This window comes from Malurus melanocephalus, unplaced genomic scaffold, assembly GCF_030028575.1.
Source record: "Malurus melanocephalus ecotype Western Australia unplaced genomic scaffold, MMel_1.1 scaffold_12, whole genome shotgun sequence".
Classification (NCBI taxonomy): Eukaryota; Metazoa; Chordata; class Aves; order Passeriformes; family Maluridae; genus Malurus; species Malurus melanocephalus.
Window position 1 is genome coordinate 3,904,099 of NW_026623244.1, and position 25,809 is coordinate 3,929,907.

General features: G+C 35.0%; 1 protein-coding gene across 1 annotated transcript in view; it reads left to right on the forward strand.

Moving 5' to 3' along the window:
• KNDC1 (kinase non-catalytic C-lobe domain containing 1) overlaps positions 1-25,809 on the forward strand; it is a 53,120-nt gene that overhangs the window by 16,997 nt on the left and 10,314 nt on the right. Inside the window, exons 4-17 of the mRNA XM_057380934.1 lie at positions 1,565-1,711; positions 3,810-3,927; positions 4,281-5,302; positions 12,619-12,733; positions 15,830-15,901; positions 16,004-16,065; positions 18,281-18,439; positions 18,767-18,844; positions 19,485-19,575; positions 19,746-19,908; positions 20,002-20,840; positions 20,949-21,093; positions 22,657-22,748; positions 24,002-24,411. Coding sequence (XP_057236917.1) covers positions 1,565-1,711; positions 3,810-3,927; positions 4,281-5,302; positions 12,619-12,733; positions 15,830-15,901; positions 16,004-16,065; positions 18,281-18,439; positions 18,767-18,844; positions 19,485-19,575; positions 19,746-19,908; positions 20,002-20,840; positions 20,949-21,093; positions 22,657-22,748; positions 24,002-24,411 — 3,513 coding nt within the window. The remainder of the gene's footprint in view (positions 1-1,564; positions 1,712-3,809; positions 3,928-4,280; positions 5,303-12,618; positions 12,734-15,829; positions 15,902-16,003; positions 16,066-18,280; positions 18,440-18,766; positions 18,845-19,484; positions 19,576-19,745; positions 19,909-20,001; positions 20,841-20,948; positions 21,094-22,656; positions 22,749-24,001; positions 24,412-25,809) is intronic.

Consider the following 25,809-nt stretch of genomic DNA (forward strand, 5'->3'; position numbering starts at 1 on the left):
TCTTGTTATGCCTTTGTGTCTTGGAAACCACTCTAATATTAAAAGTTATTTTGATTTGAAGCTACTGTATTATTATGACGTTCACATTTTTCTCTGAAATACATGAGTTCCCTTGTTCCATGATGTTGCTGAAAGAAGGACTTTTATTACCTCAAATCGTGCTTGTTCCTCTCTTCAAACATCTTTTTTTTGTGTTGTCATTGTGATCGTTAAGGGGCACATTGTTTGCATGATGGCCTTCCTAGTAATGCATACCATAATGTTTACCTACARTTCTTGTTTTATTTGCTGACTTAGGGCTGAGAGTTTATGTACTCTAGGACCAAATCCAGAGAGCTGGTTTTCTAATGTGACTTCCTCCCTTTCCTCCCATCCTTTTTGAAGCTGACACTGCAGTACAGTTCTTGCTGGCATTGTCTATATAGTTTTGTAACAAGTGACATTAAATCTTTAACTCCTGAATCTCCTTAGGAATTGTGAAGAGATTACTTTGGGTTTGTTTGGTTTTTCTTTTGTATCTTTGTATCTCTCTGGAAATGTGTGCTATTTATCAGATATTAAATTACTAACCTGTAATGCAAAATGCCTATAGTTATGTGCATTTAAAACAAATGGGTGTGAAGGTTTTTTTTTGGGGGGGAGCATGTTTTGTTGGGGTTTTGGGGTTTGTTTCTTTTTATGGTGGTGGTGGTGGTGGTTTTGTTTGGTAGGATTTTTTTTCAGGAATTAAGGAAAAAAAAACCCTCTTAACTATTTGATAAAATTCCTAACAGCCAATTCAGTCTCATTTCTGGCTGACCAGAATAGAAGTTTTTTACTGCCATTTCCTATTTGTTACTCTYCGTAGAGCAGACTGAAAAATCTTTAGCTTGCTTGTGAGAGTGTTTTCATTGAGAGCAGTCACTTCTAATAAGCATTTGGTATTTTATAATGGAGAATTTGTTTTTATTKATTGCATATACCCATCTTGCTCTCCTTTCCCAGGAAGTGAAATTTTCTTCCTAAACCCAACTGTGCAGTTAAGTAGAAGCATTTTGATGCATTAACTTGGGGAATGCCTCACCTAGTGGATGATCACAAACTCATTTTCATAGTTCAGGCAAATTTAAGGTTACTTTGGATTACCTTAAACATTGCCCTGTTTAGTGCCAGCTCAGGAAATTTATTAAATAGCTGGGTTTCCTTTCCCCTTTTTCTCGTGGGGTGACAGTGGTGGTGTTTGGGGAGCTGGTAGAGGGGAAAGGTGAAAGGGGGATTTACATGAAAGAAAGGAGTCACTTTATTCATCACCTTGTTAGTAGGCCATTTGCTCAGGCTTCAGAGTTTTGCTTCCTTTTGCCAACATGGTCTGTTTCATCTTACAAAAAATACTGAGCTGCAAGTATATTCCCTCCAAGCAGGACTGAAGCTGGTTTTGTTCCTCATTTAAATTAGACCACCTTTCCAGTACACTGTTACCTTAAGATCAAAAACAGTGTAGCCTTGTATGATCTTGAAGCTTTGGTGCCAGGAGAGAGAATTGGTAGCATATTTAATGTCTTTTTTTTTTTTACATTTCATGCAGGCACACATCTATTCTTTGGGTGCAACACTGAAAGCAGCAATAGAATATATCATAGAACCTGAGACAGAATCAGAATTTGGGCAAGATTTGCACACTCTACTGGAACAAATGCAAGAAGAGAATCCTGAAAATAGGCCAGATATTGAGGTAAACCAGCCCTACATCATTTTTTGTTTTAAAAAAAGTGATACTAATATTTCTGTATGTCTGCTCATTAATCTCTATTAATCTCATTAATCTCTATTATTATCAAGATGGTCATGATATGCAGTATGCTCTGGTTTTGCAAGAAAGCTAAGGTTTTCCCAGATGCAGCAGAAATTTATTCTTTTCCCTACTCTGTGGAGATACAACCTGAAAAGTAGATGTAGATGTTGGACAGTGCTTGGATTTTTAAGAAGGTTGGGTGAATACACTGGTAGATCTAAATTTTCTCATTAGCTGTTTCTTCCCATTTAATATTTGGTTTGCAGAGAAGGAGAGTGTCATTAGAAGTAAGAGCGCAGACATTATATTGTGAAATTTATGTGATGATTGGATTGCATTTAAGAAGGGGATGAAGGGACCCTGCTCTAGGAAACCTCTGTTCCTTGGCATGTCCAAAGTATTATTACTCACTAGTTTTTCTGTAAATATATATAAACTTAGTGCTATTTGATTTGATATCTTTATTGGATTTTGTTTTTTATTCCATTTAGCCTCTTATTTTACCTTTAGTTGTTAGAAAGAATTTGAAGCTATGTAGGATATTTCAAGTTGATGTTTTCAAGGAGTTTACATTCTAAATGTTGGTTACCTAATAGTTATTTGACATTAATGTGCGAAAGTTTAACTTCAGTGTTTTTCCAGACTTTGATAATTTAGCCAGAGAATAACAGTTGTGCAAAGTGACTTTCCTCAGATTCAGTTCTTCTATTTCAGAATAGTGCTACCTACTTTTCAGGTTGGAGGGGCATTTTGTGCCTTTTTCATTTCCTGAGCTGTATTCTAAATGTTATGGCACCTATGGTYAATACTTTGCAGAAAGAGTGCTGCAACAGAAAAAGTAACAGATTCATTTTTATAAAGCAAAAAAATACTCCCTGATTGAGGACTGCCCCGGCAGGAGACTTTACCTGACATGGAGCCTGCTTGGTCAGCTATTTTATTTCTATTCATTTACTTCTGAGTAGTCAGAGGAGGGATTATATAGCACTCTCTCATCTCCAAGTGCTCTGTAGGCCCTGAAAGCTGTTGCTGACTTCTTACATCTGCCCAAGAATATTTGGTCTAGGGTAATACATAAAGGTCAGTTTGTGGGCATGTTCTCTCTGGTCCTTTTCCTTTGGACACTTCCTTKGGTGAACAGAGTTGGGGGAGCTATTTGGAGGGAAAAAAACATAGACTTTTCTAGGCATTTTGCTAGACTTGAGCACAATTGGATATCTCTCCCTTTTTCCTGTCCTTCCTTAATCCCATATGTGACCAGCAGTGCCAATTTCTTCCTTCCATGCGCAACAGCAGAGGAGTAGTTGAGTGGGTTAATGAGCAAGTGAGAGCATCTCCCTTTATCAGTTTTTATCTAGGAATAGTTACTGAGGAAATAGTGGGAYGTATTTGGAAAGGCAGCTCTCTTCTACTTCCTGCCCAAAGGGACAGATTTTTAAATGTGTAAATATCTGTAGTTAATTGTGTGTGAGACCAGTGCTAATGCCGTCAAATGGTGTTTAGGCTACAGAGTAGAGATATGAAGTGCTGTTACTTTTTGTGATCTGATAATGATTGCTTTCTCTAACTAGGAATATTGCTTTTTAGATATTTGTATTTTGCAGTTTTTTAAAGATTCAGGGTTTAATTTCAATGTAATTTCAGTAATAAAAGTATCCATCATCCTGCCTGTGTCATTGAATTCAAGTTCATCACTGGCTGTTTAAAAAAGTAATCAATGCTCTAGCTTTTTGCATTTCCATGATGTTATTCATAAAGGATAACATTTAAGATAAATTTTATCAGTTGTCCTTGAGGTTCTAACTGTAGGCTAAAACTTGAATTGTATTAAATGATTTCATAATAGCCCATGGTAAAAACTGAAATTATAAAACTAATTTAACCACATAATAGAAACATGCAGCATAAAGAATTGTAGAAGAAAGACCTCCAATGTAGCATCATATAAATTCAGATGTACTGTGGGAGTTAACATCATTCATGTCAAAATTCACAAATCTATTCATTATTAAATGTATTTAACGTTAATTTTCTCTAGAGCATTTTGTCATTATGTGAAGAAAAAATGAAGATTGCTTCATCAAGTAATATTTGTCGAAGTTTATCTGCTGTTGGAAGAAGAGTTCTTTCAATTGAATCATTTGGTGCTTCTCAAGGTAACCTCAAAATGTATTTAGCCTAAAATTTTAGATTGCTTGACATATGTAATGGTTTTTAAAAGACTGTGCTTGTGTGCTTTGCTTTTATAGGTTTCTTTCTAGATTCCAACAAATCATTATTAAATATTTGCAGATTGGTGGTGGGGAACTGGGGACATGCAACTCTTAATTAATATAATATATTTAGAGTGTCCCTTATGATTCAAAGTGATTTGTTCAGAAATAGAGAATTTGTGTAACATACTGAAGATTTGTAACAGCAATGGCAGAAAAAGCAATATAAAGATTTACTAGGAGAGATTAGAAGATTTGAATACACATTTAATATAAGCATCTGTTTTTGTATCTAGATGTCTGTGATAACATGTGGAAGGGAAGAATGTCTCAGAGAAGTTTGGGTTCTAAATTATATTCAAATGAGAAAAACAACATAGCAGGTGATTCGTCTGCAGTGGAAGATGTGACGACTGCCTGTCATAACAACTCTTCTGTAGTTACCATGGTGACTGGGAGAGAAAGTGGTTTAAAGGAAATGCAAATTGATCTGGATAATGAGAAAACTCAACATTCTCAACTTACAACTCAAACTGAAAAGAGCAAAGAAGAGGACAAACATGCAGTGTATAGTGACAGTTTTGCTAGTGTTGCTTTGGATATAAAATCATGTGTTATTGACCTGGAGAGAGATGGCCTTTTTAAGAAAGGTTCTTTGAGAAAAATGAAAACCTTTCCAAAGTTACCACTTGAACTTGCAGATACAAATAACTTTTTTACTTCTGTAACCAACAGTGGACCACTAGATATGAAAAATCACTTCCTAACACAAGAGTCACTACCTCTAGACAATAATAATGAGGTTGTTTTTTCAAAGGGAAATCTTAATTCATTTGCTGTCAGTAGTCCACCAGAAATAGAATCAAAGAATCAGCAAGTTGATGATCATCATTTAAAAGCTTCATGTATATGCACACAGGTGTCTGGCCTGAATCTAGAAGAACATGTTTCCCTTATTAATGGTAAGAAGATAGGTTTTTCTTTATCTGGTCACAAAGAAGACTGTTCTGGTGCCACCTCGGAAGTGCTAAAACCAGCTGGGATGCTAAAAGGCCCAAATCAGTCAATTGCTGGAGCAAAAATGCTAGACAACTACATGGTGTTGGAAGACTGTTCTGAAACTTTTCAAGGATCAAATGAAAATTACGAACCACATTTTAACAAGATGGATTCAGTGTTAACAACAAAACCCAGTGGGAGCAAATATGGATCAGACCTAATTAGGCCGCCAGAATTAAACAACGGTGTGATGAGTGCAAACAATAATGAAGATAATCTTTGTGGAGGCAGAGGTTCAGAAATCAAAAGTAATGAGCAGGTAGTAAAAATAAAGTCTTCATTATATAGTTGCTGTAGTCACTTATGTGGAGATGAGATGACTTAAGTACTGTGTGATTTCTTCCCCCCTTGTCCCCTTTAGCATCCCAGAAAATTGGATTTTGCTAGTCTGCACACTTTAAGAGTTAATATTGGAAACATGGTGATCCTTTTCTCCTCTTTAATTAAAAAGTAAAGCRCTACAGTGAAATTTATGCTATTGTGAAATCAACTTCCATTTTAATTTTTTATTTTTTTTTACAAATAGAATCTACTTGCTAGTGTGTCAGAGCAGCATTCCTTAATAGCTGATTACATTTGTAAGAGATGACCAAAACATACATATATTTTTTACTCTTAATGTTACTGTCAATGCCTAAAGTACACTACCTTGCAGTGAACCTCCCAGGTGCTTATGAAAATTGCAGAATTCCAGACTGTAAACCTGACCTCATTGAAATCAATGGCAATATCCCATCAGCTTCAGGAGGATAGAGCCCACTTTTTTTTTAATCGTACATGTACATTTAAGTTTTTGGAAATTGTACATATTCTATATTTGTTCTGTGTTCTTAAATTGCGGTCCTTGTTGGTTATGTATGTTTCACTATAGAATTTAAATATGTGCACAGTATGATGGATATGTTGTCTCATGCATTTATAAATTGCTRCATAAGAGAGGGAGAATCTACCAGAATTTGTTGATAGATAATTGTAGTGTGGTCTCTTTTCTGCTCAAATTGCATATCTCAGGGTGGACAAGTTTGGTCTCTGACTAGATGGTTTTCTTTTGTGCCACATTCAGAGTTGTAAACAATCCCYGTGGTAGGAGAGCTGCTGGCTAAAACTGCAGGCTGGTTTATGCTTGTCCAGCTTTGTTGTGGCAGGATAAAAATGAGCAGCACAAACTTCATACGTTTTGATTCCAGAAATTATTCCTAGGTGAAGATGCTGGGATTTTCCTTGCATGTCTACTGCAAGTCACCCTTGTTCTCCTTGCCTAGCAGCCCATCTTCCAGCCACCCATGCAGTGGCACTTAGGGTTACATTCAGTCTCTGTCATCCCTCTTTTTGCCTTGCCTTAACACCTCCACYGGAGCACTAACCTAGAATTGTCAAGTGTGTAAAGAGCCTTTGCTTCATCATAGCTCAAAAACTAGTGCAAATTGAAGAATCTGTCCTAACTTTTTTTCCCTTTCCTGTCTTTTCTCCCTCAATAGGCATGCTTATTAAATTCATAGTTCGGCAGATAGTAAATATGGATAAGTACCAAGTGGAATGGTTTTGCCCTCCAAGGGGTTTATTCATTGTATGCATATTGAATCCTTTATTTAGTTTTTAAACCCTGCAAGAGCATTCTTCAGACACTGAGAAATGATCCATTTATCGTATACACATCCTTTTTTAAAAAATTTTTTTCTGCCACCATCTACGAATATGAGTGTAGTGATAGGGGCTCTTTCTTAAGGAGGAAAAAAATGTTGAAATAAGACCTATATTCTGTTCTTACTGGATTACGAGGGCAAAAGTTTAAGTCTGGGTACATGAAGGTAGTTTCAAGAAAATAATCTTCTACAGAATTACAGTTTTCCAAAATTCTTGCATGAATTTAAAAGTTTTAGTGAACCTCATTTGCTTGTTGTGCAGCAGCACTTGAGATTGATACACAGAAAAGTAAACCAAAATACATTTTCAGGTTATTCTTCCATTTTTCTGAAGTCTTTTTCTTCAAATATTTCATCATCAATTTAAATAAAGTGTTCTTTCAGCCTGAACAGAATTTCATTCTTGCAAACAAGTAGGCTCTTATTAACAGACGTTATCCTGCTCCCACTGATCTCACAGGACAACCACAGTGAATTAGAAAAGGTAACTCTTATTCCAGGTACCCTAATAAGCAGTGTTGTAATACACAGGATCTGAAATGAAGACAGCAGGGTGGTGATTCATTGTGATATCAGAGGTTTATAGTTGTCTTTTCARTAGAAAAAATGTTTGATAGGCTCATGCTCTATATTCTCTTTTTTTGTAAATTATTCCAGTAAATGTTCAAGTTCTACCACATAAAAATGTGCTGTTTAGAAAAAACCTTGCTGGCTGGTCCAAAACAAAAAAAAAACCAGACATAATAAAGTCTTCTTTGATTATTTAACTGCTTCAGGGATAAAAGAAAACCTTTAAATATATTAACAACGCCCTGGTTTCTGAAATCGCTTCCTGAAATGCTGAATTTCTAGCCTTGAAGGAAGCTCATTCATTGTTAGTAGTAGTTGAACTGTATAGCCGACTTTATTACAAGTCTTTTTGGAGAAATGAAGTGGGTTAATGCTTTCAGCTTCTTTTTTTCTTTTGAAAAAAAGAATTTATTCCTCAGGCTTCCAAAACATAGCAGGTTTTGCCTCTGTTTTACCTTCTGACTACTGGAAAAAAAAAAGCTGTGCTGTGCTATCCCTTACATGACAAGAGTGCAACTGATACTTTTCTCTCAAGTTCCCAGTGTCCAAAATTTTACCAAGTACTTTTTTAAGAAAACCTGAGTCTCAGTTTGTTCATTTGCTGCAAAAGCACAAGAAGTGTGAAGCCCCAGGTAATGTGAAGTCTATCTTGTGAGGTAAATAGAAAACACCTCAGAAGACTTGCTGTGCTGCTCTTTCCCCCAGTTTTCTATAACAGATTGGCATGATTGCAGCAAATAGAKCTTTTAGAATAGTATCTCTAACATTCCTTTCAATATTTTGTGTTGTTTAGAGAAGGTGCAATTCCAGCCCCATCCGGTTGAAGATCAACCTTGTCTACTCTGGAGAACAGACAGATTTCTTGCCTGTCAGTACTTCTCCAGTGGACAATATTTTTCTAATATTCGAGCATTGCTTCTTATTGTTGTGTGCTTTACTGCTAGTAAGCATTACTAAAAATACTTGCTTGCTTTTGTCTGGCTACTGCAATGTATCTTGTGAGGATTTTCCTAGTAATTTTTATAGTTTTGCATGCCCTAAATAAATATTTTTCACTTCAAGTTTGAGTGGGGATCTTTTATTTCTCTAACCAGTTTCATTCCAATCAGGTGTGTCTCATCTCTAATACTTTTAAATGTTTCTCTGTGATTTAAATGCTATGGCCTTTACTTGGGAAGGGTTAATGGGAACCTGGCATGTGCAAGTTTATTTTCTGTTGGTCATTCATACCCTGTCAAGCATGAGAGAAGTGAAAAGCCATGTAGCTAGAGGCTGACACTTTAACACTGGGGAAATAACACTTGAAGGAAAGAAAAGTTGTCAATTCCCAGAATAATACTTGCTAAGAAAAGAATGATGAAAATCTTGCTTTGGCTATTTAAAACATGCCAGCATTATGTTCACAGGGAAGAGTATGTTTGCACAGTGTGAATGCTTTACTAAAAGTTGGGTTTACAATTCTGTTACCAACAATTAAGTAGATCTGTTAAATGATCTTTGCAGCACTGCAAAAAATCCATCACTTTTCCAGCAAGTAAGGTTTAAAAAGCATAAACCAAAATGGCACGAGGATATAGCTATAGGYAATAATGGCTCATTTGGTTTTTTAATATTTTCTGACAAAATTTCTATGCTGCAAAATTTCTTACTTTAAAAACTGGGAAATATAATTTCTATTATGAAAAGGACTGGTAGAACATGAAAATTGGAAAGAAACATTAGATTATAATTTTGTTTCCTCTTTGGTGCAGTTTCACTGGTGATAATATATTAATAAATGTTTTAAATCAATRTTAATATTAATGGTTTAAATGAAGTGGACATGTAAATGCTGAATAGTTGTCTTGAGTTTGCTACAMTATGTGAATAGGTAGATAAGAAACAATGCATGCTACAGATGGTTTGACTGAAACCTTTTAATCGTATATTTTCCAATACTTCATTTATTTTTTTTTCTTGGTGATTGAGTGGATTTTTGTTTTGTTTTATGAAATAGTAATAGCCATCAGAGAATTGCATTTAAAAACAAAACAGCCAAACATGAGGCATGCCTGAATAAGGAGTTTCATGCTTAAATGTTTATTAAGCCAAGGTTCAGTGGGGTTAGAAGGTGCATTGCGTTAAAATATCTTAAAGCTGAGATACCRTGGGCATTGCATTAATAACTTTATTTGTTACCTCATAACCGTAGGTTGAGAAGGGTATTCTTTTTCCTTTGAAAACTGTTCAAACAAGACTGCTGCATTTTTCACCACAAATGCAAATGTGGGATGAAACATGTCTTGTCATGTACCTTGACTACATGGGRTAACTTCTGCAAGGTGTCAGAAGCACAAGTCCCCAGTAGGTCTGAACCCTCATTTTTATTTGATGTCTTCCACATTTCTCTTTCTGGGGTAGGAAGGTGAGAATTTGGAATAGCTAGAACACTAGAAGAATTACCTTCTCAAGTATTTATTTCTATTCTCAGGAATAAAATTAATCTTTTATATGATCACGATGAGGAGAGATGGGAATTATAGTTAGAGACAATAGCAGTGTAGGTAGTTATTAGCATGACAGAAGACCAACCAGCATACAAATACCAACTAATATTACATTTGAAGTTTCTTATTTCTTTAGAATGATTGCCAGAGAAACAATGAGAAACAATTTAAATAAATTCAACAATCTGTAACCAAACTGAATCCTTTTTTTTTTTTTCCTGATTAAGTTTGATTAGGCCATCCTGTGGATAGCAGTGATTCTTTTTGCTGCTAAGATTTGCTTTCCCTACATACTTTTTTCTTYCAAGACAGGTTTTTCTGGTGCCTCTTCATCCTCTATTTTCTAATCTGTCATTGACACTTCTTTTTTATCATAAACTTTTGCTGCTGCTCTTAGGATTTATTTCTACTTTCCTGCCATGCCTAAATTTCTTTCTGTCATTTCTTTCTTAATCTAAAGGGCTTGGGTATCCCAGAGGTGATGAGAAATACTTTGCAGCTTTCTGCTGTACAACAAACTTCAGTCTCCAGTTTACTGAGGGATTCTTTTTCCCTGGCTAGCCATTCATCACTTTCTCCTGAAGTGAAAGGTGATTTGTATATGCAGTAAAGGAAGTCCATCTTTCTTCATTGCAGCTTTTAGAGCTTCTAGAGACATTAAGAGGAGGGATTCTCTTACAGGGAAACATGTGGCATTAGTGTGTACTTATTAGAAGAAAATTCTCAAATCCCAAGGCCTTCTTGGTATTTTGGTCAGTCTCTGAAATTTCTCCTGTAATTTCTCTTATAATTTCTCCTCACTCAGGTCAGCTGTGCGGGGTTAATTTGAAGATTTGACTGCTCCTTTCTTTGTAAAGTGTCTGTGAGCAAAGGCACTTGAGGCCCATGAGAACCAGGGTGCTCTGGAGAGGGAAACAGTGCTGCTCAGGGATAGCAATTTATCAACAGTGTGAAGCTGTATCTTATGTGCTCYCTAGACTAATTCATTCTTTTGGCTTTCTGTCCTTTTCCTTCCTGCTGTGTGATTGATGGCTTTTTATCAGACAGTTCAAGAGTTTACTTTTCTAGATATAGTAAAGGAACACATGGATGAAAGAATTTTGCACTCCAGGGTGCTGGTGATAGCAAAATGSGAGAATGGAACTGAATCTTATCACCTGGCTTCAAATCTGTCTATGCTGAAGTTACTAATTTTTACAATGTGCCACAATGCAGGATAGAAGAATAAAAGCACTGAGTTCTTTTTTTATCTGTTAGAGGTAGGCAGAATATGAAACATTTTCAGTAAATCAAAAGGTATGTTTCCTAACATATTTTGTTTTAAAAATGTAGTTTATCTGGTTCACCTTCAAAGAGTATTTAAACAATACGGGCCTAAAGTATTGTGTTCTTTGAGAAGGTCTTCAGTTAAAATTATCAACAAAGTTTCAGCTACAGAAATTAATGTCCTTCTTTTCTCCATAGATTGCACTGAAACTATTTCTGTTGAACTTTATGAAAGCCAATGCAGTAGTCTCCTCAGTGCATATTTCGTGATAAAATCCAAAGAGCATCTCAGTAAAGGGTGTTTCATAGACAAGATAATGAAAAATTGACTTTAGTAAATGACAGTGCAGAGGCTGATTTGTCAAMCTTAATGATGTACTGCCATTGTGTGTGTGGGAGAGATCCTTCRTCTGTGTGCATTTTACAAATACTGATTGGGATATAAAGGTGTCTGTAAAAGCAACAAAACCATTCAGAAGGGTTTTTGTGTGTCTCCTGTGCTTCAGTTTTGTGTTTGGGTTTTTTGGGTTGGTTTGGTTGATTTTTTTATTTGATTGGTTTTTGTTTGTTTGGGGTTTTTTGAGGATGTGGTGTTTGGTTTTTTTCCAGAGTTAATCCTGAATTACTTCTGGTAATTCTTTTCCCCAACATGGCCTGAAGCTCACTCTCTCAGGACTGCATATGCAAGAGAAAATGTGCTGTGCTCTTGTTTGAAAGAGTTCCTTGGGTTGCTCTAACTGAGAGGTTTCTGTCTACAGTGAATTTTTTAGTATTCCTTTGGTAGATGAACAGAGATCATAAAGTGCAGCTGATGTCAAGAGCCACTACTAGAGATAAGCTTTTCCATTAGCACAGTTTGATCAGGAAGATGTCTGTGCWCTACTGTAAATCTCAAGTTCCTAGATTCACATAAACACACACCACCCCCCAAAAATAAAAAATCACAAAATATAAAGCATGTTTCTGAAGAACAGTTAATTTCCATGGAGTAGTATCTTTGTCACGTTAAGGTATTATGCCAGGTATCAAAAGCTAAATTGATAGTCAGAAAAAGAAATGCTATTACTACAAATTGAACAGCCAGTGATTAAAAACAAAATAATGTGCTTGGACTTCAAATAAATCTGTCATTACTTCTGTCAATATTGTGAACATCTTTCACAGAAGAACAAGAGCTGTTGATGAAATCTTTAAGGTAAGACATGTAAAGCAACTGTCAGAGTAAATCAGGATTTGAATGTGGGACTGTTTTGTTTATGGCAATCATTTGAAATTTTTATGTTTTTCAGTCTAGGTGTTGTCCCTGTAATTATGTAATTATGTTTCATCATAAAATAGATCCATTACATAGTGGACATTCTAAGAGTCTTAAAATGGTAWGAAAGAGCTTTCAGATAGCTCACTCGTCCTGAAGCAATTAAGAAACAACTGATTCATTTATGTCATATTTTTTAATAAGTAGTAATAATTCATTACTAGCAAGTGCAATAAATGTATTTTCTTKTTACTTTTTGAGTATGTTTTATATTAAGATTTACTTTTTGTTGCATCAGTGCATGTTTTTAATTCGTGATAATTTTTATAACCTGCATCCTCACTCTTTTTTTCAGTGGATCTCTCTAAAACTCCTGTTGTCCTGGTATGGTAGGCCTCTGAAAGACTATGAACTCTGGGCATTATGTCATGAGTGTTTATGTACTCTGCAGACTTGCATAGATTATCCAGGTATAGTCTTAATTATCATAAAATATTTTGCCTTGCTATTTATGTTCACTGTGTTAATGTTTCCTTTATTCTGTTGATTGAAAGGATCGTGACTTTCATTTTGCATGCAGAAAATAAGAAATATTTCTGTTTTGACTCTCATAAATTGTGATAAAATTTGATTTGGAGGTTTTTTCCATATATAGATGAATGTCTTTTTTTCCCCTTATTCTGAGTTTTGATGGCTTTTGCAGCAGAAATCAATCTTTAACTTCAAGCAGAGAAAAAATTTTAGACCTTTGGGGGTGGCAAGTCTGTACTGTAACTTTTAAGGGAAACCATTGAGACTTGTATCAAGCAGGAGGAAATAAGTTTTAGATAGATAGATAGATAGATAGATATATGTAAACAAAAAGCTTACTCTTTTGCCTGGATTTCTTTGTGACAAATGATTCCTGACATATTTTCTACAATGCAGAGCTTTGTCATTTTAAAGCACCCAGGATCTTGTCATGGTGTTACTGCTTCCACATCCCCTATGCTTCAGTTTACAGAGGAATTATCAGAAGTAAACTTCTGAGAGAGGAAGGGGGAACTGYTCTTTGACAAAATTGGACTATGTTGTGTGTGACTCAGGAGACCATCCTAAATTTCCATKGACTTTATGAATGATGGTTTAGCTTATACCAATGATAAACCTATAGCAGTTCTGATAAATAAGAGCCGAGGTTTGCACCACTGTCACCCTTCCTTTCTTTTTCTTGATTTAAAAAAAAAAAAACCCTTGCTTTTGAGAATACAGATTTGAAGCCCATAAGTGAATATAATTGACTRGATAGTAATGTTCAGAAAATGTACTGCATCTTTTTGGATTTCAGCTTTAGTTATTTTATCTTTTATRATATAAAACTGCTTAAAAGGAAATAAGCCATAAACAAAGATTCTGAGCACTTTAAGAATTGTTGCCCATWAAGCTAAGTATTTAATATACCTTGCAATAGAAGGATTATTTCAGCCTCATAGCATGTTCCTAATGTTTCTACAGGTTTCAGATAACTGCACATAATGGCTCAGATTCTAATGTAATATGTTTAGCCGGCTTGTGTTACTGCACTCACATGCATCCAAATGCATGTCCTAAAAATATTAAAAGTTGTCATCTGACAACTGAGTTGTTATCTGAACCTTATGTAGCCTGTAGAAGTAAACATAATGATACAAACCACAAAATGGAAAACACCTTACTTCCAAAATTCCATATTTGACAAATAAAGCTACCTGAAGTTGGATATTGGTTTGAGATTTAGAATGTTTCTGCAAGAGCATTCTCTGCCTGTTCTGAGGGGAGCTGTGCATTGTTGTAAAGGTTTATAGTGAGTTACTATTTCAGTGCCTACGCATATGAAGTTCTCTCGACATTCCTTTTGATTAATGCTAAGGGTGAAGCTGATAGGTTTTTTGAATATATATTGTTAAAATATCCTTTGTCTTGACAATGGTTGAGTAAGACTGGTAGCTGATGAATCATAGTTAAATATATGAAGCTGACTTACTTTTTATTTATTCATATAGATAGTCTTTTCCTCCAAATCCTTCCTTGATTACACTTTTTTCATTATCCTAAGCAGGAGTTATCTGGCTAAGAAAACATACCCCAAAGCTAGCCTTCTGTTCACGTATTTTTTMATTTAACTCTGCTACAGGAGTTGTTTGTAACCTCCACTGGGACTTTGCTTAATTCCTTTCCTCTTATCAGAGGAYGTTGCTTACATGTTGCTCATGGGCGATTCAGGGAGCCCAGGTGTGAATTTTTACATTGTACTGAACAAGCTGAGATCTGGTTTGTGTGAGCAGGGCCAGAGGCATTAACTGCTGACAAACAAAGACAAGTGAGCATGAAGCTGCTTCTGCAGAAATAACCAGCAAAGGTCCTCCTTGGGGAAAGCTTTGCTTTTCAACACATCTACTTCAGGTCCAGCTAAAATATTATTGAAGGTAGTAGAGAAGCCCTTATTTATGTTAAGCACAGGGGAAAATTTAATTTTAGATGTGTTTTGTACAGGTAACCAAGAARAGCAAAGGTATTATTGCATTTTTTCCTTACTTTATTTTTTGCCTCTTAGTCCTGTTCAATTAATTATTTGTTAATAAATTAATATTTAGGTTTCTCTTAGACATYTTTAATATTTTATTTCATAATTAATGCATTTAATGTTTTAATCTCTTATTAAATTTAAGAAATTATGCTTCCAGTACTTAGATTTTAATWAGAAAACAGTGCATTTGATGGTAGTCTAGAAATAGAGGACTACATTAGTGTCCCGTTCGTTTAATATATTGAAACATGTTAAATTCAAGTGTGCTTTGAGGTTAGCAAACAGGTGGATACAGTGTTGTCACAAGGTTTTCAACACCAGATTTGCATAACATGACTTCATTACTTTAATGTTAAGTTCCTGAAGACCTCAGATTATTTAAATAGTTTTATTCCTAGTATTTAAATATAGGACTATATATGAACTATTTATAGTCCTTGTTAGCAATGGAAAATTTCATGGCCTTGCAAATACTGACCTATGTAACATTTCTTCACTGAGAAGATGTGATTGTATTTATTTGTGAAAAATAATTTGTGGTCTGCAAATCCTGTTGCACCTGGAGAAGTTTTGGATCTGGCCATGTGTGTCTCAGCTTTCTCCAGATGATGATCCTGTATTTTTGTGGGGTTGAAGGAGGGAAGAGAAACTTAAATGCTTAAGACAAATTGACTGTCTTTTATTGCTGCCTTGTGAGAGGACTAGAGTATATCTACCTGTTACATTTCTTTCTTTTTGTTCTATTTCTCTCTTGACTTTCCTTTTTAGTGCTGGGTATAAAGAGGATAAACTTCCAGTTTCTTGTCTTTGTTCTGCAGAAATTGCTTTGAGTAATTACACAGCTATTSTGTCTTTATTGGCTGGTGTCTGTTCTAGCATGTGTTATTTAAAGCATCATTTATCATAGGGTAATTTGTGACGCTGCAAATTCTTTTWAAAAATTATTTATTTTTATTAATGCCAAATAGTTACAAGAACAGATACTTATTGTGCCTTGCCCTTTTGTGATTTTTTTTTGCAGTGGTCTTGTGTTTGGACTCTGTGCTGATTGACTACCATGGAGAGATTCTCTTTGCTGCTCCAAAAGCTGAAGGTAAAGTAAGACATTGCATGCTCAGATTTTATTTCTTTGCAGGAGAACTGGAGAAGAAAGCAAACATCTTACCTTTTGTTTCTGATTTCTTTTCTCATTTAGAMTCTTGTGATGTATTTTATTTAGCTCCTGAAATTGAAGAAGAGGATGTGGATACTGAAAAGGTAATGTGGTAGGTTATGTAGGTTGGTTTGTATTTTATCAAAGGACAGCTTTATCTCTGCTAGTTAAGAAGAAAGCTAAACTTTTCTAAGATTGTGTTACTATTTCTCTTTTCTCCTAATGTTTCTTGGTTATCTGTAGGGATTTTTTTAATATCTTGATCTCTCATAAAATTAGTTGCTTCTATAATTTTGCCTTCCAGAATTCTTGGAGTAGCTGCCAAAAATCTGTTATTCAATRGTTTTCCATGAGACTTAATTATTTTCAGTTTGTTAGAAGTCATGTTTTCACATTCTGAAGGTCACAGTAAGATCAGTACTTTAGACTGTCTGGGCAAAAGCCCAAACATTCGCATTTAGAAGACTGGATAAAAAATATTATTATCAGTATGTTTTTACTATGGGAACATTATGAATTATGTCTTTTTCCAATATAGTTTTTCAGAGCTTTTTGCTATAGATAAAAGCCATAAGGAGCTTTTGGAACAAAGATAATAAAAATGTCAAATAGCAGGTGAACATGTCTCCACTGCAACTACTTTTGAATTTCAAACTGTACCACAGTGATCTTAAAAGTTAGTGGAACAGAATTTACAGTACTTTTCTATTATGTAACAAGAAAAGAGGTTAGGTAATATGTACCTCGTGTCACATGATTTCTTTGGAATTAGACATAATAATCATGAATCAGAAAATAAAAGTTCATAAAAATCTACCAAAAACATTCAGTTTTCTGTAAAGCTATTTATAACTAGAAAATGTTTGTATATCTTCCTTAAAATCRCTTTTTCTTAATCTGCTTTGACCCAACGTACTGGTTTTTCAAAGGCTTCAGAATTTTAAACTAACCCTGAAATATAATACTGTATTGTATTTCTGTATATTTATAATACTGTCAGAGGTTTCATCAGCCAATAGAAGTTAATAATCCTAAAGTCTGTATGCTCTGTTCATTTTCTTTAGAATATCTGAAGTAATCTGTTTCCTTGTTTTTCTACAACATTATGTATAGAATAAGCTGATGTTTTTCACCTTTTTCAAGGTGACAATTGTATCATTTTCTTGTTTTGGACATTCAGTTCAAATTTTGGTATGGGAATGAAGATTGTGTAGTGCCAGTCACAATAACAGTAAAAGAAACTTTCTTTGAAGGATATGATGGATTAGATGGCAAGGTTTTCCTRAATAAATAAATTCAGGGTAATTTGAAATTCTGAGCCCAAGGGGAAGAAAATTATTTTTCTTTTRATTGAGCCACTTTCTCCTGTTTCAGGTATTTTTGTACTTGTGTTTAGTATCTTTTTTCCCATAGTTGAAATGGTTCACAGATTATTTTGTTTATAGTGAACTTCCTTGTTATGCTTTGTTCATTGGTGTTCACTTTGCTCAAAAGAATGCCAGAAAACATTGTTTTGTGAGCCCACATTATTTACTACTGTGCTTGGATTCTGTCTGTTGAGCCTTTTTAATGTCTTTCAGAGRCAATGTAAAGTATGGTACTTAAAAATTGTTAAAATTGCATTCATAATACATGCTCACATATGAAAATTAAGCCTTAAGTGGACTAAATCTGACTCTGAAAATGGTCATTCTTCAAATGAAACAAAAAAGCTTGGTAAAGACCAAGTCCTTTTCAAGGTCCCTCATTGGGGCAACTTCAATTGGTCTAGCTGCAGGTAGCACAATAATTGCTAAAATAAATATGCAGTGCCTCATTCTTCTGACAGGTGTAATCTTCTCTATAAAATATGACTTGTGCTGGCTTGCTTGCAATTACTGTGTGCCACTTACTTGCTGAATTATCATGACCTTTTTTAAGTAAATTGCATCTGGCCAGGTTTTATGGTACAACTCTAAAGCTTGCAGCAATATTTTTACATGGAAAGGAATTCTTCAAAATAGTTCTAAAAAACGATTTTCCTGAATAACTTCCCTAGGTGAAGAATAAGACAATTAATGTCTGTTGCTCCAACAGAAGAAAAATAGCTGCTGTTATTGGCCCTGAATGCATAACAAATAGATTTTGAAAGGTGCTGGGATTTTCATCAGCACCCTCAAAAGCCAAATRCAATCTACTTTGAAAGCTCTAGTAATTTTTTTTTTCCTTTTTTTGGCAGGGAATGGGGGGAGTTTTCGGATAATTTACTAGAATTGTTTTTGAAGTGGAGGCYTTTTTAGTCTGTTAAAATCTTTCCTGTCTCTTATGTTATACCAATAGGTCTGTGTTTATGGTGTTGCTGCAGTTCTGTGGATGGCTGCAAAATACAGTGTTCCACCAAGTCACAAGCTAGTATTGCCAAGAAAATTAAAAAAACTACTTCTGGACATGGCAAGGAAAAACCCTGAAGAAAGACCTTCTGTAACTGCTGCAATTAAGGTGACTAGATGTAGTTGTGTCTAAGGTCTCATTTTAGTGATTTTAAAAGCAAAATAATAATTTAATGCTTGTAATAGACTGATATCTAATTAAATCTTAACCAATCACTTTGGGTTTTGTTTTTAAAGTTACCTCCTTAGGGACACAGAGGGGTGTGTTTTTAATTTATATTGAAATTGTCAAGGTACTTGGATTTGTACAAGGTTCACAAGACTTCCTAAACTTAGATTACTTCTAATTGACTACTTATTTTGACTTTGTCCTTGTCCAAGAATACCTCACTTGACTGAAAAATTATTTACTGACTGAAAATTACTTTTTTTTTAGACCTGCAACCATTATTTACTTGAACAAGGTATAAACAGCAAAAATATTTTGACATTATTGGGTAAACCCATTTTTAAGGTAAGAGTGCCACCTTTCTTTAATTCTGTATGTTTTTTTCAAGTAATTCTGTAAAAGCATTCCAGTAAGAGTTGTTCCCTTGCAAGTGTAGCTAGATTGTGGGTTTGGTTTTGTTGTTGTGGCTTTTTGGTTGGTTTGGTAGGTTTTTTTTCATGTATTTTCAAGTAGACTGTAAGATTGCCTTTTCCTAGTTCTTTCTGTTGGAATAATCTTGCCACAGATTGTGATGCTCTGACTCCACAATCTGTGAAGAATAAGTGACTAGTTTCATAGTCTCTCTTTTTATTTACCACCCCTCAGAAGAAATGACTATGTAATTGTTGGGTTCTGTTAGTTTCAAATGTGTGTATAYAATRTACTCAGGATTCAGTCAATCCATGGAACTGAGTTTGTTCAAAACTTTGATTACCTTAAGGYTCTGATATGAAACACCAAGTTTTAAAGATTTCTAAACAGTTCTACCAGTCCTTACACTTCTGTATGTAATTTTTTTAATTTCTCACCTTCGCGTGACTAGGTTATTGCTTTGCAATAATCTACCTATGTATGAGGATAGGGTTTTTTTAAATAATGTACTGAGCAGATTTTGAAAAAATAAAATGTTAGTAACATCAATTTGGGCTYCAATGTTTGTTGTTAGGCTGTTGAGGAAGAAGTCTTGTCTCAAGATCATGTCGCTTTTGAATTTAAAAATGAGAAACGTGAAATGGACCCTTCAGASTCAAGTCTAGGTAAGCATCCAGGTTCTGACATGTTTACTCTGGTTTATAGTTCTCTAGTTCAATTCTTCAAATAAGATTTTCTCAGTGCAATACTCTAATGTTTTCTGTCTAAATTGATTGTTGCTTGCCTTGCATTTTTATTTTCCATGTTGATYATCTTACTGTGTTTTTGTTTTTAGGATTTGTGCCTTTTACCAGTGAAAGTAAACTTGTAGCAGTTAAAGGACCAGTACCATGCCAGATTTCAGTGAATTGTGAGAAAGCTACATTACCTGTTGCATTCACCTCTCCTGCAACTCACTTCAAGCCTATTATTCTGCAACGAGATGCAAATATAACAAAGTTAGTATATCCTAAAGAAGAATAAGTTAAAGCTTAAACTTCAGTGTTAAATCTAATTYAGTTTTCCTGAAAAAAATCTTTGTTTTTTTCCAGAGAGGTTCACACACCTGAGCAATTCAAGAAAGAGACAAGAAAAGAAAAGAATATGGACCACAACAAATCAAGATGTAKAGAAGATTCTAAAAGCTATGGTATTGAGGATACTGATGTTGTTGAAACTGTACCTGAAACACCTGAGTGTGATTTACAAGTTCCAAGCCACTCATTCCAGTTGTCTTCAGAAGAACAAAACTCAGGCAATAAATTTACTTCTACAGTAACGCTACCATCACCATCTGATTCCTCACATATTCTSCAAGAGAAAAGCATTTTACCCGAAGATCYTTCCAGCTCCTTAGCTTCTCCTACRTCTCCTAATTTTCTTCACATAAATAACATCATTCTCAAACAGAACTCGGAGAGAAGAGTTCTGACATTTGTACCAGTACATTTGGCTGTATCAGAGCAAATACCAAATAAGCCTCTTCGCTCAAGAATTGCTTATGATTGCTCTTACAGTTTGCCAGTGTTACTTTCAAGTGCTCTTGCAGGCTACAAAATGAGCATGCAAACAGAARATGATGCCTCCCTTTGCAATGTGCAAAAGCATGACACTACTAATGCACAGAACCAGTTTGGTAAAAGTAGCCCAGTTATTCAAACCAACTGCCAAGAAACTGAGTGTGCTACCAGCATAGGCAGTTTTTTCAATGAGCAAGAGCATACACCATGTGCTTCAGTGAATAAAGACAATTGTAATTTCTTTGATGATAAAGTCCTGGCTCATCAGAACAGAGCAAGTGACACTTTACTACAGGAAGTGATTCATCTTATACAAGAGGAGTTTGCATTTGATGGTTATTTAGAGAATGGAGCTGAGGTTTYTGATATGGGTATGTGCATTTTCTTCTGTATGTTATTTTCATTGATTTATAAGGATATTGTTATTAATTTTTTTTCTCCCTCTTTTGTTTGTTTCTGTTCTTTTTATTTTAAACAAGGTAACTTCATTTTAAACTTAAAGGAATTTAAGTTTGGTATGTTCTCTGATAGAATTTGTGAGAAGTTTTGTGACCTCTACTGGGATGAAAAGTTACTGGAGAATCTCTATCAGGTAGTAAATGGAGGAAGATCTTCACATTTATGGTAGGTGTTTTTCAACTCTTTCCTTCTTACATTTGAATTTAATGCTTTTATGCCTACTTCATAGAAGCATGAAAGAATATGCAGTTTCTCTTCAGGTGTTTGTACTTGTTTCCTGCAAACTGTTAATTTCACAGTTTGAGGTTTTTCAAAGCTTTCTCCATGGCAATTAGTGCTTAATGGTTTTACTACAAACCAAAAATAGTTCTAGTACACTTGTCTCTGCCTTATAACTCCAAGGATAGCTGAATAATGGAAACCTATTTTTGATCAATTTTGGTTACAACCATTGACTGAGAACTTCATAATCTTGTTAGAAGGAGACTGTTTAATCAGAAGTATATTGTTCTTACTGTTCAGTTTGCTTATTCTGTTTGATATTAGTTCTTTATACATCATGTGTTCTAATTATACCCAAGAAAAAGGAAATTAATTTAGCTTTGCTAGAAATGTTTTGCTTTACTGGTTCAATTTGACTCAGTGTTCCTTCTGGCAGTCCTTTGTAAGTAGCCTGTTAAATGAGGAAAAAMCAGCTTAATTAACTTCTCATTTTTCTTATTTAATTTTCAATGACATATGCGTCTACCTGAAAAATTAATTTAAAATTCTTGTTTTCTTGCAGCCTCCAAATGTAGTGCATGTTTATAAAAGCTTCTTGCTGAAGATTGTTGAAAACAATAATCAATTTGTGTCAAAGTTAATTTGGGGGGTTTTGGAACTACAAATTTGAAGTTTTGACAAAGAGGCTTAGTAGATACAGTTTAGAAAAACTATCATTTTAAGGTGTATAATCGTTACAGTGAGGTTCAGAGATAATAGATTATGGCCTCCAAATACCAAACCTTGGTATTCTGGTCTATTTCCCATTTGGGATTTTTAAGGAGATATTGAAAATTGTTTGAAAGTTAGATCCTTGGTTCAGTGATATGGTAGGAGAAACCTAAATTCTTGCAGCTGAATTACTGAGTTGTGTAAAGGGATTATCCTCTAAATGAACTTTTRTTACAAAGTAGTTTTTGAAAGTGCRAATGAAAAGATCATAATTTATTATTATCCAATGAAGAATACAGGTCTGGTTTCTACATCACATTCAAGGCCTGTCTTAAAATATCTCTCMGACACTGCTTACTTAACATTAGTTTGACAAAGATTATTTTCAGTATTAACTTCTTTGATTTAAGATTGTGATTATGATTCATGCTGGGGATGACTTAGAGTCACTGTTATCCAGAGGTTAAATCCTGAGTGAAAAMCCCACTACATTAATTTGCAGTCTTAATTTATGCCTGGAGTTATGCCTTCTGTTCATGTGTGCTCTGATACTTCTATTGGAATTTTGCCAAATGCTATACAGGAAAATATCTTACTGTGTTTGAATAGCCATTTGAACATTTCTTTTTTATTGCAAAATACYGACTGGAGCAGAACATGAAAACTTTACGAAGTAGGTAAATGCTATGAAGCCCTGTACATACATGGTAGAGTTGCGTGTAAGATCTCATTTTACTTATGTAAATATAGCAGTGTAGGAAACATTAATTTTTCTTAGTCTYCTTGTATTTTCAGCATAACTGAGGCAGATGAAGCAAAGTGTGGCAATATATTCCAAGATGTGAAGAAATCTGAAAGCTTTTTGGCAASCAGTGATCAGAAAGAGGGTGAGAAGGGACTTCATGTTTCTAGATCTTTGTGTGTGCTGGGAATCTACCAGTGACAGGAGCTTTGAGACACTTTGCTTGTGTCTTCAGGAAAGCACTTGCCTAAACAYTTATGGACATTTTCACTGAATCTGAACATTACCAATGCCTTGAGGACATAAATGGCTCTTATATGAAGCTTATATTTGACCCAATGTTACTTTGTGGGATGTCATTTGTTTACTTTTATTTAAACAGATGTGTATGTTCAAAACTCCCAAAATTATAACTGCTGTATGTGGCTATCTTGTGTTTGAGTAGATATTCTAGTGTCTGCTATATTAGTGGATTGTTTATTTATACTTCTTCAGTTTGGGTTTTACATTTCTCATGGCATACTTTTGATTGAAAGTTTACAAAATATCTGTCTTTCAGTAACTGAACTCAAAACTGAGCTGGGACTGGTGAATCCCAATATTATAACAAAACCATTACCCTTTCTAAGCTTGGTGCTTTGATGGACAGGTTCTATTTGCTTGCTGTTGTACCAATATGAGGTTATTTTCAAGATAGTTCATCCAAATTTCAGCTTTTAAACTTGGCTACTTCTTTGTTTTGAACAAAGTGAAAATGTGTGTTCTTTACACAAGGTACACTTATATTGTTTATTTTTTACAGCAAAACATATATTCGTAATTTTGCATTTGGCTGCCGTTGTTCAATATTACAGTTTTCCATTTTGGCTYAGAATGATTGCAAATGCAGAGCTAGACTTTACTGTGGAGTGTGTGATTTCCTTGCACCAGTAATTTAGGTTTGTGTGACTCCAGGGTGGCAWATCTAAGCCCTGAGGGTTGCTCAAGTGAAAAGGGAGACTTCTGGCAGTTATAAATGCCCCTGTCAGCATTGTACCAATCTTTGACTGTTGCCTCAATCCCTGAAGGTTGGCAGTGCTTTTAGGACTGCAAAAAAGTCCCATCATAACTCAAGGGATTKAGTCCTGTAGGAGTAGAAGTTTAACATCTATGTCCCCTTTGGCTGTATCCAGTATTCTTGCCCTCTCTGTATGGAATAAAAGCTTCTGAAATACTTTTAACGTCTATCATTTTACAATGTCTAGTTGAGAAAAAAGATTTCAAGTCACAATAAGCTTCTAAGACCACTGTTAGAGCACATAGGTAATCTCCTAAGAGTGTTTGGTGTGTGTTGTGTTTAACAAAGCATTCATTGCAGCACATGACTATTATTTCTTTTCCCCCATACACCTTCTCTAGGTAAAGGGGAAGCAAACTTTCATGTGAAGCCTGAGCCTATGATAAACACATCATTAGYTGAAATGGATTTTGATGAGTCACCTTTGGATAACATCAAAAAAGAATTGAGTGTGCAGAGTACAATCCCCATAGCAAAAGAACARCAATATTTACAAAGCAATGGCTGTGGTGTTAGTCCAGGCTTTGCAGAAGAAAATAGAGAAACAGAGGAAGAGGAACAGGCCATGATAAAGAGAGCTGGAAACAGCTACTTGGCATCTCCCAATCTACCTGACTTTCAGGGCTGTAGTCCTGGTTGGAGCAGTGCATTTTATGGAGCTGAATGTTTTGATTCAGAAGTTCATAGTTACTTGAAAAACCTTGGAAAGCAGAAATCRAGTGAGTCACAAAATATAGATGCTAAAAAAGTGGTGAGTACATTGATTTTAAATCATTCAGATGCATCTTTGTTTGYTGGTTTAAAGTGTGATCATTGTGTTATGGTTGAAACACCATTTCTTCTTTTATATATTGACTCTGAAGTGGTCTAAAATCCTCAAGATTTGTCATGTCTTAGCAATAAACCAGAGTAGAGGTAGTATTCCAAAATAAAGCACACTGACACAAAAGTGCAATCACTGATCTGCAGCCCATTATCTGTTCTTAAAGTTGGCTGAACTGTCTGCCCTTYGCATCAACCCCATGGTGCTGATATTGTAGAAAAAAGCTAAGAATGACTCTGACTGGARAACATAACAGGCATTATAGCTTCATTGAAAGTTTTTATATTCTAGACCTTCCTGAATTGGAAAATGTTGTGGAATAGACAACAGAGGAAATTTGCCTCTGACTCCTTTGCTACTCACCCTGGATTTTTTAGGGGACAAACCACTTKGTCCACCAGATTCCAAATAGTCACTCTTGATTCCCCTTCTGTTTTTTTAGTCTCTTAATCAAATTGGTTTTGCTTTAATTGATGAAGCAAAAACAGACCTTGAAGTAAAAGCAAAGAGCTTCCAATTAGAATCTGGATAATAGCTTACCTCTGCTTTCCCTGTTCTCCAAGTGATGCCTCTGTACCAGTACATCTTTTAAAAATCCACAGGGCTTTTGTGGCTTGATGCTAATGAACTATGTTGTTAAACCTTTGGAGCTTTTCTGAAAAACAGTGACAGGTTTTTCTTAAGCTCAAATTAATTTCTAGCAAGTCCATCCCATTAAAGCTAACCTATTTACCAATCTGTTGTTTGATATGTTAGCTCTGAGCTGTATGTTTTCTGATCACTCTACTTGTGGGAGTTGTCTGCTGCATTCTGTGAACTTACTGCATTTAAAATGCTGTTTCATGTAACTGGGTCACGTTAACTTAGGACCCAAGTGCAAAAGCCACCACTTTTATAAAGCACAACAYACTTCATGTTTGTTGTTTCATAATAAATCAGCAGCTGAACCCAAAGTGGATGGCCCATTTTCATTGGTTGGTAAAATAATGAAACCTTTGATATGCAAGCAATTATAAATGTGAATGTTTACTTTTAAATTGATATAATGTGAGAGGCCTGATGTATTTTCATTTCTATTCATTGCCTAAGTTATATAATTATATAGAAATTTAATTTTTTTCAATTTTGTGAAATACATAAGTATAAAATATGAAAGCTGAACTTCGAAATTTATATGTCTTTTATTTCTAGAGCAGCTCTCCTGTCTGCTTTGTGACCTGGTTGTGTAATACCATGTAATTATACTTGTTTGGAAGCCATTGATTTCAGTCAGACTTTCAGTTCTTGCTGTAAATATAGGTCAGCTGTTTGCAGAGTGTTTCTGGG